Genomic DNA, 18,553 nt, shown 5'->3' on the forward strand with positions numbered 1-18,553 from the left:
TAGACCAGCAGGAGGCTGGAAGAACACAGCAAGCCAGTCAGTATCAGAAGGTGGAGAAGTCAACGTTTTGGGGTGTAACCCTTCTCCATGAAAACTGAAGAAGGGTTACACCCGAAACGTCAACTTCTCCACCTCCTGATGCTGCCTGCCTTGCTGTGTTCTTCCAGCCTCCTGTCTGTCTACCTTGGATTCTAACATCTGCAGTTTTTTTTTGTCTCGGGCCATTTTGGAGAGCAGTTAAGAGTATTATTGCTGTGGTTCTGGAGTCTTATGAAGACTAGACCAGATCAAGATGACAGATTTCGTTCTCTAAAGGACATGAATGAACCAGGTGGGTTTATACAGTCAGCAGTGGTTACATAGTTGCCATTAGGCTAGTTTTTAATTACAGACTTTTTAAATGGTATTTAAATTTCACACACTGCCATGGTGGGATTTGAACTCATGTACCCAGAGCATTAGTCTGCACTTCTGGATTACTAGTCCAATGACTGTACCACACCTCTGCCTCCCCTTACATGTAGGTCAAACCAGGTAGGGAATCAGATTTTTTTTCCTATTTGACATTAATTAACCAAATGTAATTCTGCAATAATTTTGTGGTCATCATTAGACTAGTTCTGAATTACAAATGTATAATTTGAATTCAGATTTGATCATCTGCAGTAATGGAATTTGAACCTACATGCCTGGAGCACAAACCTTGGCCTTTGGATTACCAGTCCAGTAAAATTACCACTACATCACCATCTCTCCCTTTGGTGATATCCACTTTGCCATAGGTACAGTGTGTTATTACTGATGGAGAGTATGAATCTCTCCTGATCTCAGTGCAGTCTGTTATTTTCAAACTTTCTCCCTCTGCATAGATTGGGGGAGGCAGTGGTCTTGTGGTATTATTGATGAACTGTTAATCCAGAGACCCAGATAATGTTCTGGGTGCCAATGTTTGAATCCCACCATAGCAGATGATGATATCTGAATTCAATCAAAATCTGGAATTACGAATCTAGTGATGACCATGAATCTGTTGTCGATTGTTGGAAAAACCCATCTGGTTCACTAACTGCCTCTAGGAAAGGGAACTGCCATCCTTGCCTGGTCTGGTGTAAATGTGACTCCAGACCCACAGCAATGTGGTTGATTCTTAACTGCTGTCTGGGAAATGAGGGATAGGCAATCCTGTCAATGAATAAAAAAGAAAATCAGCCTAAATAGATTATGTATTATTTTTCTCAGGTACACATTTGCTGTAATGGGTAATGGCCTAGCCAGTCAGCTTAACAATCCAGATGTGAAAGTGGATATCACCAAACCAGATATGATGATTCGTCGACAGATAATGGCACTGCGGACAATGACTAGTAAAGTGAAGAATGCTTATGATGGAAATGATGTAACCTTCCGTGATACAAGTGAGTAGTTTTTTTTTACTAAGAACAGCCCTTTTGCTATTGTTGAATTATTTTGCAGTTGAACATTAAGGAACTTTTGCTTGTGAGGGTGGGGTGTTGCAGCAACAGAAAGAATCTTATTGGCCCGCCAGGCTTTCATAATCTGTATCGGAACTGTTGTGATGAAGAATTACTGGACTGGAAACATTAACTCTGCTTTCCTCCCACAGATGTTGCCAGACCTATTGTTACTCGTGAAAGGGTTCAGAAAAGATTTACAAGGATTTTACTGAGTTGTGCTATAGAGAGAGGCTGGATAGGCAGGGGCTGTTTTCCTTGGAGCGTTGGAGGCTGAGAGGCAACCTTATCGTGGTTTATAAAATCATGAGGGGGTGAATAGCCAAGTCTTTTTCCCAGGGCAAGGTAGAGTCCAAAACTAGAGGGCATAGGTTTAAGGTGAGAGGGAAAGATATAAAAGAAATCAAAGGGGCAACTTTCTCATAATGAGGGTGGCGTATGTATAGAGCGAGCTGCTAGAGGGGGTGGTAGAGGTGGGTACAATCACAGCATTTAAAAAGCAACTGGATGGGTAAATGAATTGTAGGGTTTGGAGGGATATGGGTCAAATGCTGGCAAATGGGACTAGATCAGTTTCGGATATCTGGTCGGTGCAGACGAGTTGGACTGAAGAGTCTGTTTCCATGCTGTATAACTGCATGCCTGTTGAGTTTCACCAGCAATTTCTGTTTTTGTTTTAGATCGCCAGCATCCACAGTTCTTAGTTTTATATGATTGCATTCTCCTTTTTTGAATGATAAGATTATTAGTTCAGGTGTTCAGGTATGCTGCTGTAGAAGTGTTCCATCAGTTACCTGCCACTAAATTGCATAAGTTTTGGGTTTGAGCTGAATAAATGACAATTGTGCTAGCCAGGTGACAGGCAATGACCACCTCCTTTTGACTTTCAATGACATTACCATTGTTGAATCACCCACCCATCAACATTCTGGGGTTAACATTGACCAGAAACTTAACTAGACCATCTGTATAAATATGGTGTCAATAAGTGAAAGTCAGTGACTGGGAATTCTGTAGTGAGTTATTCATCTCCAGACTTCCCAATGCCTATCCATCATCTGTCCAGAAGGCAGAAGTCAGACAAGTCAGACATCACTTGTCCAGAAAAGGGCAGCTCCCACAACACCCGCATAGCTCAACACCAAGCAGCTCAAAGCAGCCTGCTTGATCGGCATCCCATCCACAGCTTGAGCATTCACTTTCTCCACAACCTGCACAGAGTGGAAGCAGTGTGTATTGTGTATGCATTCCAATGCGGTACTCTCCAAGGCCCGTTTGGCAGCATCTTCCACATCCATAGTCACAACCCCATAGGAGGATAACAGCATTAAATACTTGGGATACCACTACCTGCTAGTTCTCTCTAAGCCACATACTATCCTGACTTGGAACAGAATTGCTATTCCTTCATTGTCAACCGGTCAAAATCCTGGAACTCCCTCCCTGGAACTACAGAAGGTAGTGTGGACAGCCCACACCATCATGGAAGCCAGCTTTCCATCCATGGACTCTGTTTATGCTGCCACGGAAAGGCTGCCAACATCCTCAAAGACCAATTGCACCCTGGTAATGATCTCTTACAATCTCTTCCGTCAGGCAGAAGATACAGAAACCTGAACACAGGCACCAGCAGGTTCTGGAACAGCTTCTTTCTGGCCATTGTTAGACTGATGAATGGACTCTCGAGCCTCAAATGATGCTAACCTTGCTAACGCTGATCTTGCCTAATGCATACCCTGTGCAATTTAATCTGTATGCCTCTGTCTAAGTCTCTTTGATCTGTACATCCTTGCTTACTATGATCTACCTGTACTGCTCGTAAACAAAGCTTTTCACTGTACCTCAGTACACATCACCATAAATTAATCAACTAATAATAGTTATGTGGATGTACCTACATCAAACTGCAATAGTTACCAACTTTTCAATTAGATTTTTACAAAACATGCTGGCCTCACCAATGATGTTCACATCCCATGAAAAGTGAAAATATTCCCTTGCTTGTTAAGGTTTCAAAAGCATTTGGATTTTAGTGAATGAATGATTTTATTGTTACAGTAAGAATACAATGAAAAGCTTTCAGCTGTTGCAACAATTCAGTACCATTTTGAATAATTTAAGAATATGGAGGGAAAAAGAAAGGTATAGCTTCAAGTGAATCCATCAGTCCTGAGTCAGTTTATCACCATCAACAGCACCTGTGCTGCCATCCCTACTTCACCGCTTTGCTGCCATCTACACCGGACCAAAACAACAATGAAGTTGCTGATCCTCAGGTGCCATCTTTCGACGCTGGGCCTACCTCGCCATTGTTGCCTCCATTGCTGTAGCATCCACCAATTCCAATGATAGGTCCTATGCTTGGCCTGGAAAAATAAGTAAGGGCTTGGTCGAGGTCCGATCTGGACCCACTCGAGGTCGGCATGCAGGGCTCTTGCTGCTGCCGTCCGAGCTCAGGACAAGAGGTAAGTAAAGGTAGAAAGAGAAAGAAAAAGAGGAAAAAAGGAAAAAATAAAGCAAAACAGTTGGAGTAGACAAGCTCCAGCACAGGAGCCCTACGGCGATGCCACCATTCTAACCTAACTTGAGATTGTTTCAGCTTCAAAGGGAGAAAAATCCTTGAACCACAAAATTGTTTGTGTCTGCTCGTACTGTTTTACCATAAATTCTTCAAGATTTTATAAAGACAATGTCAAATATGTAAACATTAGATATAGTGCACATTTTCATTGTATTGTTCAGCTCTTTCTTTGTTTGCATGCTCCTGTTATTTCTACCATTAGAAAATAAATCAGTGTAAGGTGTCCAAATACTGCAATCCTTGTGATGTTCAGAGAGTATTCTATGTCTGTTCACGAAACTACTTGCATGCAGCAAACTATACAAGGCTGTTACAGATTTTAAGTACTGCAGTCTGTATATAATCATCAATTGATTCACTGGAGAATAAACTAACTCATGAACGTAGAATAAGAATGTATATATAAGACAATTGTGGCTAATTAATTTACTTTGAAATTGAATTGAGGTATTTGACATGATGTTTGATAAGGCTCCCCATTGGTAGGCTCATTCAAAAACTAAGGAGGCATGAGATACAAGGAAATTTGGCTGTCTGGTTACTGAATTAGCTTGCGCATAGAAGAAAGAGGGTGGTAGTAGATGGAATGTATTCAGCCTAGAGCTCGGTGACCAGTGGTGTTCCACAGGGATCGGTTCTTGGACCTCTGCTCTTTGTGATTTTTATAAATGGTTTGGACGAGGAAGTGGAAGAGTGGGTTAGTAAGTTTGCTGATGACACGAAGATTGGTGGAGCTGTGGATAGTATGGAGGGCTATTGTAGGTTGCAACGGGACATTGACAGGACGCAGAACTGGGCTGATAAGTGGCAAATGGAGTTCAACTTGGAAAAGTGTGAAATGATTCATTTTGGAAGGCCGAATTTGAATGCAGAACACAGGGTTAAAGGCAGGATTCTTGGCAGTGTGGAGGAACAGTGGGATCTTGGGGTCCATGTCCGACAGATCCCTCAAAATTGCCACCCCAGTTGATAGGGTTGTCAAGAAGGCATATGGTGAGTTGGCTTTCATTAGCAGGGGGATTGAAATCAAAAGCCACGAGGTTACGCTGCAGCTCTGTAGAGCTCTGGTTAGGTTACACTTGGAATATTGTGTTCAGTTCTGGTTGCTCATTATGGGAAAGATGTGGAAGCTTTCAAGAGGGTGCAGAGGAGATTTACCAGGATGCTGCCTGAACTGGAGGGCATGTCTTATGAAGGAAGATTGACGGAGCTAGGGCTTTTCCCATTGGAGCAAAGAAGGATGCGAGGTAACTTGTTAGAGGTTTACAAGGCATAGATAGAGTGGATAGCCAGAGACTTTTTCCCATGGTGGAAATGTCTATCATGAGGCGGCATAATTTAAAGATAATTAGAGAAAGGTTTAGAGGAAATGTCAGAGGTAGGTTCTTTACGCAGAGTGGTGGGTGCATGGAATGCACTGCCAGCAGTGGTAGTAGAGCCAGATACATTAGGGAGATTGACACGACTCTTGGATAGGCACATGGAAGTTAGTACAATGAAGGGTACGGAGGTTAGCCTGATCTTAGAGTAAGATAAAAGGCCGGAACAACATTGAGGGCTGAAGAGCCTGTACTGTGCTGTACTGATCTATGTTCTGTGTTCTAAGCTGTTCCTATTGAATATATCTGCAAACATTTTCTTGAACAGTATATATATTGGAACCAACGAGGGAGCAAGCTATCCTAGATTTGGTCCTATATAATGAGACAGCAATAATTAATTGATCTCATAGTTAGGGATCCTCTTGGAAGGAGAGATCACAGTATGGTTGAACTTAGAATACAGATAAGTGAGAAGATAAAATCCAAAACCAGGGTCCTGTGCTTAAATGGGAGACTACAATAGGATGAGGGAAGAGTTGGCTAAAGTGGACTAAATGTAAGGACTTTACAGTGGGACAGTTGAGAAACAGTGGAGGACTTTCAAAGCAATTTTTCAAAGTGCTCAGCAAAAGTATATTCCAGTGAAAAGAAAGGACTGCAGAAAAAAGGATAATCAGCTATGCATGTCTAAGGGAATAAGGGAGGCTATCAAATTGAAAGATAAGGCATACAAAGTAGCAAAGACCAGTGAGAAACGAGAAGATTGGGAAAGCTTTAAAGGGCAACAGAAAGCCACAAAAAAAGCTATAAAGAAAAGTAAGGTAGGTTATGATAAAGCTGAAAATGCGTTGTTGGAAAAGCACAGCAGGTCAGGCAGCATCCATGGAGCAGGAGAATCAACATTTCGGGCATAAGCCCTTCTTCAAGAAATGCCCGAAACGTCGATTCTCCTGTTCCTTGGATGCTGCCTGACCTGCTGCGCTTTTCCAGCAACACATTTTCAGCTCTGATCTCCAGCATCTGCAATCCTCACTTTCTCCTCGAAGGTTATGAGAATAAACTAGCTCAGGATATAAAAGCAGGTAGCAAAAGTTTCTACAAATATATAAAATGAAAAGAATGGCTAAGGTAAACATTGGTCCTTGAGAAGATGAGAAGGGGAATTTAATAAAGGGAAATAAGGAAATAGCCAAGGCATTGAACAGGTATTTTGTGTCGGTTTTCACAGTAGAGGACACAAATAATATGCCAGTAATTGACAAGGAGACTAAGGTAGTTGAGGACCTAAAAACTATCATTATCATGAAAGAGGTGGCATTGGGCAAGCTAATGGAGCTGAGGGTAGACAAGGTATAGAGTCATAGAGATGTACAGCGTGGTAACAGACCCTTTGGTCCAACTCGTCCATGCTGACCAGATATCCTAACCCAATCTAGTCCCACCTGCCAGCACTGGCCCATATCTCTCCAAACCCTTTCTATTAATATACCCATCCAAATGCCTCTTAAATGTTGCAATTATACCAGCCTCCATCACTTCCTCTGGTAGCTCATTCCATACCCGTACCACCCTCTGTGTGAAAAAGTTGCCCCTTAGGTCTTCTCCTAGCCCTGATGGAATGCATCCTAGGGTACTAAAAGAGATGGCAGGGGAAAAAGCATCTGCACTTGTAATTTTCCAAAATTCGCTGGACTCTGGGGCAGTACCAGCAGATTTTTAAACAATGGCATCACATTTGCTGTTTATCAAAGGAGGTAGACAAAAGATGTGGAATGAAAGGCCAGATTGCTTAACTTCTATAGTGGGAGAAATGCTTGAATCTATCATTAAGGAATAATCTTGATAGAAATGATTTTGGGATAGTGTTGGGGGACAAGCTGAGAATAGTTCACAGGTCAGCGCAACATCGAGGGCCGAAGGGCCTGTTCTGCGCTGTATTGTTCTATATTCTATGAAATTACCCCATTGAGCAGACACAGCATGGGTTCATGAAAGGCAGGTCATGTTTAACTAATTTACTGGAATTCTATGAAGACATTACGAGCAAGGTGGACAACAGGGACCCAGTATCTATATTTCCAAAAGGCATTCAACAAGGTGCCACACAAAAGGCTTCTGCATAAGATAAAGGTGCATGGTGTTACAGACAATGTATTAGCATGGACAGAGGTTTGGTTAACTGACAGGAAGCAAACAGTGGGGATAAATGAATGCTTTTCTGGTTGGCGATCAGTGACTAATGGTGTGCCTCAGAGATCAGTGCAATTATTCACAATTTATATAGATGATTTGGAGTTGACGACCATGTGTTGTGTGCCAAAGTTTGTGCATGACACTAAGATGAGTGGTAGAGCAAAGTATGCAGAGGAATCTGAAAGTTTGCAGAGGGATATAGATAATTTGAGTGGGCAAAAGTCTGGCAGATGGAGTATAGTCATGCTAAATGTGAAGTCATCCATTTTGATAAGAATAACAGTAAAAAGGGCTATTATTTGAATGGTAAAAATTTGCAGCATGCTGCTCTGCAGAGGGACTTGGGTGTCCTTGTGCATGAATCACAAGGACTGCAGGTACAACAGAAAATTAGGACGTCAAATTGAATTTTGTCCTTCTTTTAAAGTCAATCTCTCTAGCAATGCAGGGAGGTTCTGTTACAGCTGTAGAGAGTTCTGGTGAGGCCACACCTGGAGTACTGTGTGCAGTTTTGACAAAGCACGTACTGGCACTGGAGGGGTTGCAGAGGAGATTCACTGGGTTGAATCCAGACTTGAGAGGGTTGCTTATGAGGAGAGACTGAATAGACTGGGATTATATTCATTGGAATTCAGAAGAATGGGGGGGATCTTACAGGAACATATAAAATTATGAAGGGAATAGATAAGATAGAAGCAGGAAGGATGAAAATAGGACAACATAGAACATAGAACGTAACAGCACAGTACAGGCTCTTCGGCCGTTGATGTTTCGCCGACCTGTGAAACTAATTTGATGCCCATCTAACCTACTCCGTTCCATTATTAAAGGCAGAGAGTGCTTGTAGATGAAAAGTATTCTGCCGAGAGGTCAGTGGTGAGTGGTGGCCTGCAGGGCTCTGTTCTTGGACCTATACTTTTTGTAGTTTTTATAAATGACTTGGATGAGGAGGTTGTTAAGAAAGCATATGGTGTTTTGGCTTTCATTAACACAGGGGATTGAGTTTAAGAGCTGCGAGGTTTTGCTGCAGCACTGGAAGACCCTGGTGAGATCACATTTGGAATATTGTGTCCAGTTCTGGTCGCCCTATTATAGAATAGATAGGAGGCTTTGGAGAGGGTACAAAGAATGTTTACGAGGATGCTGCCTGGACTGGAGAGCTTGTCTTACTAAGAAAGGTTGACTAAGCTCGACTTTTTCTCGCTGGAGAGGAGGAAGAGAGGCAAGGATGCAAGGTAATGAGAGGCATAGATAGAGTCAAGAGCCAGAGAATTTTCCCCAGGGCAGGATTGACTGGCATGAGGGGTCATAGTTTTAAGATATTAGGAGGAAGGTGTAGAGGAAACGTCAGAGGTAGGTTCTTTACGCAGAGAGTTTTGAATGCATGGAATGCGTTGTCAGCGGTGGTGGTGAAAGGAGAGTCATTAGGGGCACTTAAGTGACTGCTGGACAGGCACATAGGCAGCAGTGAATTGAGTGGTACATAGGTTAGGTTATTTTAGTTTAGATTAGGCACAACATCTGTGCTGTACTTTTTTATATTGTATGTTCTATGTTCTATCCATATATATGTCCAATGCCCATTTAAATGCCCTTAACGGCAGCGAGTCTAGCACTGTTGCAGGAAGGTTGTTCCACGCCCCTACTACTCTTTGAGTAAAGAAAGTACCCCGATGTCTGTCCTAAATCTATCACCCCTCAACTTAAAGCTATGTTCCCTCATGTTGGCCTTCACCATCCAAGGGAAAAGGCTGTCACTGTCCACCCTATCTAACACTCTGCTTATCTTATATGTCTCAATTAAGTCACTTCTCAACTTTCTTCTCTCCAACGAAAACAGCCTCAGTTCCCTCAGCCTTGTAAGACCTTCCTTCCATAACAGGCAGCATCCTAGTAAATCTCCTCTCAACCCTTCCAAAGCTTCCAAATTCTTCCTGTAATGTGGTAACCAGAACTGCACATAATACTCCAGGTGCGGCCTTACCAGTGTCTTGTTAAGCTGAAGCATGACCTTGTGGCTCTGAAACTCAATCCCCTACAATAAACACCAATACACCATATACCTCCTTAACAACCCTGTCAACCTGGGTGGCAACTTTCAGAGATTTATGCACCTGGACACCAACATCTCTCTGTTCATCTACATTGCCAAGAATGTTACCATTAGCCCAGTGCTCTGCATTCCTGTTACTTCTTCCAAAGTGAACTACATCACACTTTTCTGCATTAAACTCCATTTGCCACTTCTCAGCCCAGCTCTGCATCTTATCTATGTCCCTCTGCAACCCACAACATCCTTCAGCACTATCCACAACTCTGCCTACTTTAATGTCATCTACAAATTTACTAACCCATTCTTCTACTCCCACATCCAGATCATTTATAAAAATGACAAACAGCAGTGGGCCCCAAAACAGATCCTTGCAGCACACCACTGGTAACTGAGCTCCAGGATGAACATTTCCCATCAACCACCACCCCCTATCTTCTTTCAGCTAGCCACTTTCTGATCCAAACCGCTAAATTACCTTCAATCCCGAAATTCTGTATTTTGTGCAATAGCCTTCCGTGTGGAACCTTATCAGACGCCTTACTGAAGTTTATATACAGCACATCAACCACCTTACCTTCATACACCGGAATTGTCACCTTCTCGAAGAACTCAATAAGGTTAGTGAGGCACGACCTACCCTTCACAAAACTGTGTTGACTATCCCTGATCAAATTATTCCTTTCCAGATGATTATAAATCCTATCACATACATCCTTTTCCAACCTCATCCACAACTGAAGTAAGGCTCACTGGCCTATAATTACCAGGGTTGTCCCGACTCCCCTTCTTAAACAAGGAAACGACTTTTCTATCCTCCAGTGCTCTGACACTACTCCTGTCAACAATGATGACAAAGATTGAAGCCAAAGGCTCTGCAATCTCCTCCCTGGTTTTTCAGAGAATCCGAGGATAAATCCCATCCAACCCAGAGGTCTTATCTATTTTCAGATCTTCCAAAATTGCGAAACCTCCTCTTTATCATCCTCCGTCCCACCTAATTTCGTAGCCTGTATCTCTGTATTAACACTAACAGGCATAGACAAGAGGGCATAGTCTCAAAACTAGGGGGAGCAGATTTAAAACTGAATTGAGAAGGAACTTCTTCACTCAAAAGATTATGAATCTGGGAAATTCCCTGCTCAATTAGGTATTTGAGGCTTCTTCATTGAATGTTTTTACAGCTAAGATAATTTTTTTGAAGAGTAAAGGAATTAAGGGTTATGGTGAGAGGGTGGGTAAGTGGAGCTGAAGGCGTGAAAAGATCAGGCATGTTCTTATTGAATGGCAGAGCAGACTCAAAGGGCCAGATGCTGAAAATGTGTTGCTGGAAAAGTGCAGCAGGTCAGGCAGCATCCAAGGAGCAGGAGAATCGACATTTCGGGCATGAACCCTTCTTCCTGAAGAAGGGCTCATGTCTGAAACGTCGATTCTCCTGTTCCTTGGATGCTGCCTGACCTGCTGCACTTTTCCAGCAACACATTTTCAGCTCTGATCTCCAGCATCTGCAGTCCTCACTTTCTCCTCCAAAGGGCCAGATGGCCTACTCCCACTCCTGGTTCTTATGTTCAGACAGATTCCACTTCACTGCAGCTAAGTTCCTTACTCACTATTGCACTAAAGTCCTCTTTAACCAGCAATTTTTGTCCTTCCCAAGAACTGCATGCCCCTGGATATTCAGTTCCTATCTCCACTCACCCTGCAGCTATGTTGCTGTAATCCAAACTATATCCTATCCATTTACAATGTATTAGTATGACTAATTAATTCACTTTAATTGTGAATGTTCAGGTTAAACTTGAAGGGGAACTGGTTTTCTTTCTGCAACAGTTTCTGTGAGCTGTGATTTTTGAATTAATAACTCAGAAAAGTTTTCAAAGTGAATTAGTAACTCTATAATACTTAAGAGCTATTAGAAGACAACTGAACACCAAAGGATCGGTTAGCCAAAGACTGATCATCTCAAGACTAGAATCAAGAAACATAGGCCACTGAACTGACTTGATTCTACCTCCACCAATAATCTTTTTCCTGTTTGTTTGTATGTAAATGGGAGTTTATAAGAGGACTACAGTTTCAGTTAATAGTGTTATCTGCCTATATTATATATTTGGTTATCTGTTGCTGTAATCTAATTATTTATAGTTAATTTTTGTTTCATACCGTAACCTGATCCATGCTTTCTATCAAATATGGTCTGAGAGTCAGGTAAATTGAGGTACTGTGTGTACCTTTTTTAAAAACAAACCTTAGCATTTGGTATGATTCTGACAATAGTGGGGTTTTACAGTGCACTACCCCAGTGGGTTGTGACGCATAGAAAAAGGAACTGAATTTCCCAGATGAGGTAGGAGACACTCAGTCAGAACAACATTTGACTGAGTGTCACATCTATCCAAATTGAAATCACTTGGAATTGGAGTAAAACTCTCAGCTGACTAGAATCTTGGCTAGTACAAATAGAGATGATTTGTTGGAGGCCAATGGTTCAGTCCCAGTGCATTGCACCTTCAGGATAGTGTACTAGGTCCGACTGTCTATTATTGCTTAATTAATGACCTGCCCTCCATCATTAGGTCAGAGGTTAGATTAGATTAGATTACTTACAGCATGGAAACAGGCCCTTCGGCCCAACAAGTCCACACCCACCCATACCCATTCCCCTATATTTACCCTGCACCTAACACATGGCCAATTCACCTAACCTGCACTGTTTTGGACTGTGGGAGGAAACCGAAGCACCCGGAGGAAACCCATGCAGACACGGGGAGAACGTGCAAACTCCACACAGTCAGTCGCCTGAGGCGGGAATTGAACCCGGATCTCTGGCACTGTGAGGCAGCAGTGCTGACCACTGTGCCACTGTGCCGCCCAGTAGGGATATTCACTGCTGATTTGCACATTTCTGATTCCTCAGATACTGAGGCGGACCTTATCTACGTGCAATAAGGTTTAGGAACATGAGTAGGACATTCAGCCTGTCAAGGCTGCTCCATCATAATTTAATATGACCACGGCTGGTCGAACACTTCAATGCTTTTACCCCGCATATAATTGATAATTAAGAATTTATCAACCTGCACTTGAAATATACCAAGAGACTTCATCAGCACTTTGGTACAGAGAATTCCAAAGATTCACCACCCTCTGTTAAAGAAATTCTATTTATCTCAGTCCTAATCGGTATCCCTCTTATTTTTTTATTGTACCTCCTCGTTCCAGATTCCCCCAAACACGAAACACTTTAACTCCATGAACGCTGTGCTAAGACTTTTTTTTCTCATATTTGGCTTGGAGCGGAGAGCGAAAGGTAATGTGACTGAGTGTCACATCTATCCAAATTGAAATCAGTTGGACTGTGTCCAGCTGCAGCTCTTGTTAGACCGCATGACACTCTGGAGCTGCAGATGGACTCACTGTGGAGCATCCGCGATGCTGAGGAGGTCGTGGATAGCACGTTTAGCAAATTGATCACACCGCAGTTGAGGATTGCTGAGGGAGAAAGAGAATGGGTCACCAAAAGGCAGAGAAAGAGGAGGAAGGCAGTGTAGGTGTCCCCTGCGGTCATCTCTCTTCAAAACAGGTATACCGTTTTGGATACTGTTGGGGGTGATGGCTCACCAGGGAAGGCAGCAGTTGCCAGGTCCATGGCACTGTGGCTGGCTCTGCTGTACAGAAGGCCAGAAAAAAGAGTGGAAGGGCTATAGTCATAGGGGATTCAATTGTAAGGGGACTAGATAGGCGGTTCTGTGGTTGAAAACAAGACTCCCAAATGGCATGTTGCCTCCCAGGTGCACAGGTCAGGAATGTCTCAGATCGGCTGCAGAACATTCTGAAGGGGACGGTGAACAGCCAGCTGTTGTGGTGCATATGGGCACCAATGATATCAGTAAAAAAGCAGGATCAGGTCCTCTAAGCAGACTTTAGGGAGTTAAGAGCCAAGTTAAAAAGTTGGACCGAAGAAGTAGTAATTTCAGGATTGCTACCAGTGCCACGTGCTAGTCAGAGTAGAATGACAGAAAAGGCAGGATGAATGCATGGGTTGAGAGATGGTGCAGGAGGAAGGGGTTCAGATTTTTGGGACATTGGGATCGGTTCTGGGGGAGGTGGGACTTCAAATGGAGTAGTCTGCACCTGGTCCAGACTGGCGATGGTTTAAAGTAATGTGGCAGGGGAAATGGGAATCAAATGAGGAGGTTAATAGACAATAAGGAGGTAGTAACTAAAACCTGTAAGGAACAAGATAATGAAGTCAGTATGACTAAGGGGAAGAGGAAGCAGGGAACAGATGATGAACGCAAAGAGACTGGTGGTCTGAGGTGCATTTGTTTTAATGCAAGAACACTACTAGAGAAGGTAGCTACTAGAGAAGGTGCAAATCTTGACCTACTCTTGGGAAGTAAGGTAGGTTAGGTCACTGAGATGACAGTGGGGGAGCATTTTGGAGTCACCGACCATAATTCTATTAGTTTTAAAGTAGTGATGGAAAAGAATACACTAGATTTAAAATTTGAAGGTCTAAATTGGACGATGGCTAATTTTGATGGTATTCGACAAGAAATTCCAAAAGCTTTTTAGGTACAGATGTTCGCAGGTAAAGGGAGGGCTGGAAAATGGGAAGCCTTCAGAAATGGGATAACGAGAGTCCAGAGACAGTATATTCCTGTTAGGGTGAAAGGAAAGGCTGGTAGGTGTAAGGAATAAAACATAGAACATAGAACATACAGCGCAGAACAGGGCCTTCGGCCCTCAATGTTGCGCTGACCTATGAACTATTCTCAGCTCATCCCCCTACACTATCCCAAAATCATCCATGTGCTTATCTAAGGATTGTTTAAATCTCCCTAACGTGGCTGAGTTGACTACGTTAGCAGGTAGGGCATTCCACCCCCTTACCACTCTCTGCCTAAAGAACCTGCCTCTGACATCTGTCTTAAATCTATCACCCCTCAATTTGTAGTTATGTCCTCTCGTACAAGCTGACGTCATCATCCTAGGAAAAAGACTTTCACTGTCTACCCTATCTAATCCTCTGATCATCCTTGTATGTCTCTACTAAATCCCCTCTTAGCCTTCTTCTTTCCAATGAGAACAGACCCAAGTCTCTCAGCCTTTCCTCATAAGATCTTCCCTCCAGACCAGGCAACATCCTCGTAAATCTCCTCTGCACCTTTTCCAATGCTTCCATGTCCTTCCCAAAATATGGGGACCAGAACTGTACACAATATTCCAAGTGTGGCCGCACCAGCATTTTGTATAGTTGCAGCATGATATTGTGGCTCCGGAACTCAATCCCTCTACCAATGAAACCTAACACACCGTATGCCTTCTTAACAGCACTATCCACCTGGATGGCAACTTTCAGGGATCTACGTAAATGGACTCCAAGATCCCTCTGCACATCCACACTACCAAGAATCTTTCCATTGACCCAGTACTCTGCCTTCCTGTTATTCTTCCCAAAGTGAATCACCTCACATTTAGCTGCATTGAACTTCGTTTGCCACCTCTCTGCCCAATTCTGCAGTTATCCAAGTCCCCCTGTAACATTCTTCCAAGTTGTCCACTACTCCACCGACTTTAGTGTCATCTGAAAATTTACTAACCCATCCACCTACGCCTGCATCTAAGTCATATGTCCCAAAACAGATCCTTGTGGCACACCACCAGTAACCAGACTCCAGGCTGAATATTTTCCATCAACCACCACTCGCTGCCTTCTTTCAGAAAGCCAGTTTCTAATCCAAACTGCTAAATCACCCTCAATTCCCTGCCTCTGCATTTTCTCCAACAGCCTACTATGTGGGACCTTATCAAAGGCTTTACTGAAATCCATGTATATCACATCAACTGCCCTACCCTCATCTAATGCTTGGTCACCTTCTCAAAAACCTCAGTGAAGTTTGTGAGACATGACCTGCCCTTGATGAAATTATGTTGACTATCTCCAATCAAATTGTTGCTTGCTAGATGATTATAAATCTTATCTCTTATAATCCTTTCCAAAACCTCTCCAACAATGGAAGTAAGGCTCACTGGTCTATAATTACCTGGGTCATCTCTACCGCCCTTCTTGAACAAGGGCACAATATTTGCAATCCTTCAGTCCTCTAGGACTAAAACTGTAGGCAATGACGATTCAAATATCAAAGCCAAGAGTTCTGTTATCTCCTTCCTAGCTTCCCAGAGAATCCTCAGATAAATCCCATCCAGTCCAGGGGACTTGTCTACTTTCACTCCTTCCAGAATTGAGAACACCTGTTCGTAACTAACCTCGATCCTTTCTAGTCTAATATCTCGTACCTCATTCTTTTCCTCTACAATATTCTCCTTTTTCTGAGTGAAAACTGATAAGAAATGTTCGTTTAGCACCTCTCCTATCTCCACAGGGTCCACACTTAACTTCCCACTTCTGTCTTTGACTGACCCTATTCCTACCCTAATCATCCTTTTATTCCTCACATACCTATAGAAAGCTTTAGGTTTCTGCTTTACTGTATTTGCTAAAGACTGCTCGTGTCCTCTCTTTGCTCTTCTTAACTCTCTCTTTAAATGCTTCCTAGCTGATCTGTAACTCTCCATCACCTCATCTGAACCATCTTGCCTCATCAACACATAAGCCTCCTTCTTCTTCATAACAAGAGATGCAATTTCTGTAGTAAACCACGGTTCCCTTATCACTTCCTCCCTGTCTGACAGGGACATACCTATCAAGGACACCCAATATCTGTTCCTTAAACCAGCTCCACATTTCCATTGTCTGCAGCCCCTGCATTTTGCTACCCCATTCTATGCACCCTAATTCTTGCCTAATTGTATTATAATTGCCCTTGACCCATCGATAACTGTTTCCATCACTAAACTAAACGTAACTAAGTTATAGTTATAAATTATGGAATTCTGGATGATTAAAGAAATTGAGAGTTTGGTTAAGAAAAAGAAGGAAGCGTATGTCATGGATATACAGTAGAGATTGAGTGAATCCTTAGAAAAGTATAAAGGAGTATACTGAAGAGGGCAAAAAGGGGACATGAGATAACTTTGGCAAATAGGGTAATGGAGAATCCAAAGGGTCTTTACAAATATATTAAGGACAAAAGGGTAACTAGGGAGAGAATAGGGCCCCTCAAAGATCAGCAAGGCGGCCTTTGTTTGGAGCCGCAGGAGATGGTGGAGATATAAAGCAAGTATTTTGCATCAGTGTTTACTGTGGTGAAGGACGTGGAAGATATAGAATGTAGGGAAATGGATGATGACATCTTGAAAAATGTCCATATTACAGAGGAGGAAATGCTGGATGTCTTGAAATTTATAAAAGTGGATACATCTCCAGGACCTGATCAGATGTACCCTAGAGGTCTATGGGAGCGAGGGAAATGCCGAGCCCCTTACTGAGATATTTGTATCATCGATAGTCACAGGTGAGGTACCGGAAGACGAGTTTGGCTAACGCGGTACCACTATTTAAGAAAGGTGGTAAGGACAAGCCACAGAACTATAGACCAGTGAGCCTGACATCGGTGGTGGGTAAGTTGTTGGAGGGAATCCTGAGGGACAGGATGTACATGTATTTGGAAAGGCAAGGACTGATTAGGAATAATCAACATGGCTTTGTGCGTGGGGATTCATGTCTCACAAACTTGATTGAGTTTTTTGAAGAAGTAACAAAGGGAATTGATGAGGGCAGAGCGGTAGACATGATCGATATGGACTTCAGTAAGGCGTTCGACAAGGTTCCCCATGGGAGACTGGTTAGCAAGATTAGATCTCATGGAATACAGGGAGAATTAGCCATTTGGATACAGAACTGGCTAAAAGGTAGAAGACAGAGGGTGGTGGTGGAGGGTTGTTTTTCAGACTGGAGGCCTGTGATCAGTGGAGTGCCACAAGGATCGGTGCTACAAGGGTCCACTACTTTTTGTCATTTGGATGTAAGCATAAGGGGTATAATTAGTAAGTTTGTAAATGACACCAAAAGTGGAGGTGTGGTGGACACCGAAGAAGATTACCTCAGATTACCACAGGATCTTGATCAGATGGGCCAATGGGCTGAGGAGTGGCAGATGGAGTTTAATTTAGAAAAATGCGAAGTGCTGCATTTTGGGAAAGCAAATCATATACACTTATACTCTTAATGGTAAGGTCCTAGGGAGTGTTGTTGAGCAAAGACATCTTGGAGTGCAGGTTCATAGTTCTTTGAAAGTGGAGTCACAAGTAGATAGGATAGTGAAGACGTTTGATATGTTTTCCTTTATTGGTCACACTATTGAGGACAGGAGTTAGAAGGTCATGGTGTGACTGTACAGGACACGGGTTAGGCCACTGTTGGAATATTGCGTGCAATTCTGGTCTTCTTCTTATCCGAACGATGTTGTGAAACTTAAAAGGGTTCAGAAAGGATGTTGCCAGGGTTAGAGCATTTGAGCTATAGGGAGAGGCTGAATAGCCTGGGGATGTTTTCCCTGGAGCATTGGCGGCTGAGGGCTGACCTTATAGAGGTTTATAAAATCATGAGAGGCATGGATAGGATAAATAGACAAATACTTTTCCCTGGGGTGGGGGAGTCCAGAACTAGAGAGCATAGTTTGATGGTGAGAAGGGAAGGAAGTAAAAGAGACCGAAGGGGCAACTACTTCTTGCAGATGGTTGTACGTGTATGGAATGAGCTGCCAGAGGAAGTGGTGGAGCCTGACACAATTGGAACATTTAAAAGACATCTGGATGGATATATGAATAAGGAACAGATTATGGAAAGATGTAGGAGCATCATGGTGGTGGTAATGGGAGATGTTAATTTTCCCAACATTGACTTGGATTCACTTAGTGTTAGAGGTCTGGGTGGAGCAGAATTTTTAAGGAGCAGACAGGACAGTTTTCTAGAGCAGTCTGTAAATAGTCCAATTCGGGAAGGGGCAGTTCTGGACCTGGTGTTGGA

The 18,553-nt window shown here is 42.9% G+C and overlaps 1 protein-coding gene across 1 annotated transcript in view; it reads left to right on the top strand.

Moving 5' to 3' along the window:
* The window catches only part of gpc4 (glypican 4), a 245,419-nt gene that overhangs the window by 219,783 nt on the left and 7,083 nt on the right, over nucleotides 1-18,553 (top strand). Inside the window, exon 8 of the mRNA XM_072595671.1 lies at nucleotides 1,240-1,415. Coding sequence (XP_072451772.1) covers nucleotides 1,240-1,415 — 176 coding nt within the window. The remainder of the gene's footprint in view (nucleotides 1-1,239; nucleotides 1,416-18,553) is intronic.

Source organism: Chiloscyllium punctatum, chromosome 25 (assembly GCF_047496795.1).
Source record: "Chiloscyllium punctatum isolate Juve2018m chromosome 25, sChiPun1.3, whole genome shotgun sequence".
Taxonomy (NCBI): domain Eukaryota; kingdom Metazoa; phylum Chordata; class Chondrichthyes; order Orectolobiformes; family Hemiscylliidae; genus Chiloscyllium; species Chiloscyllium punctatum.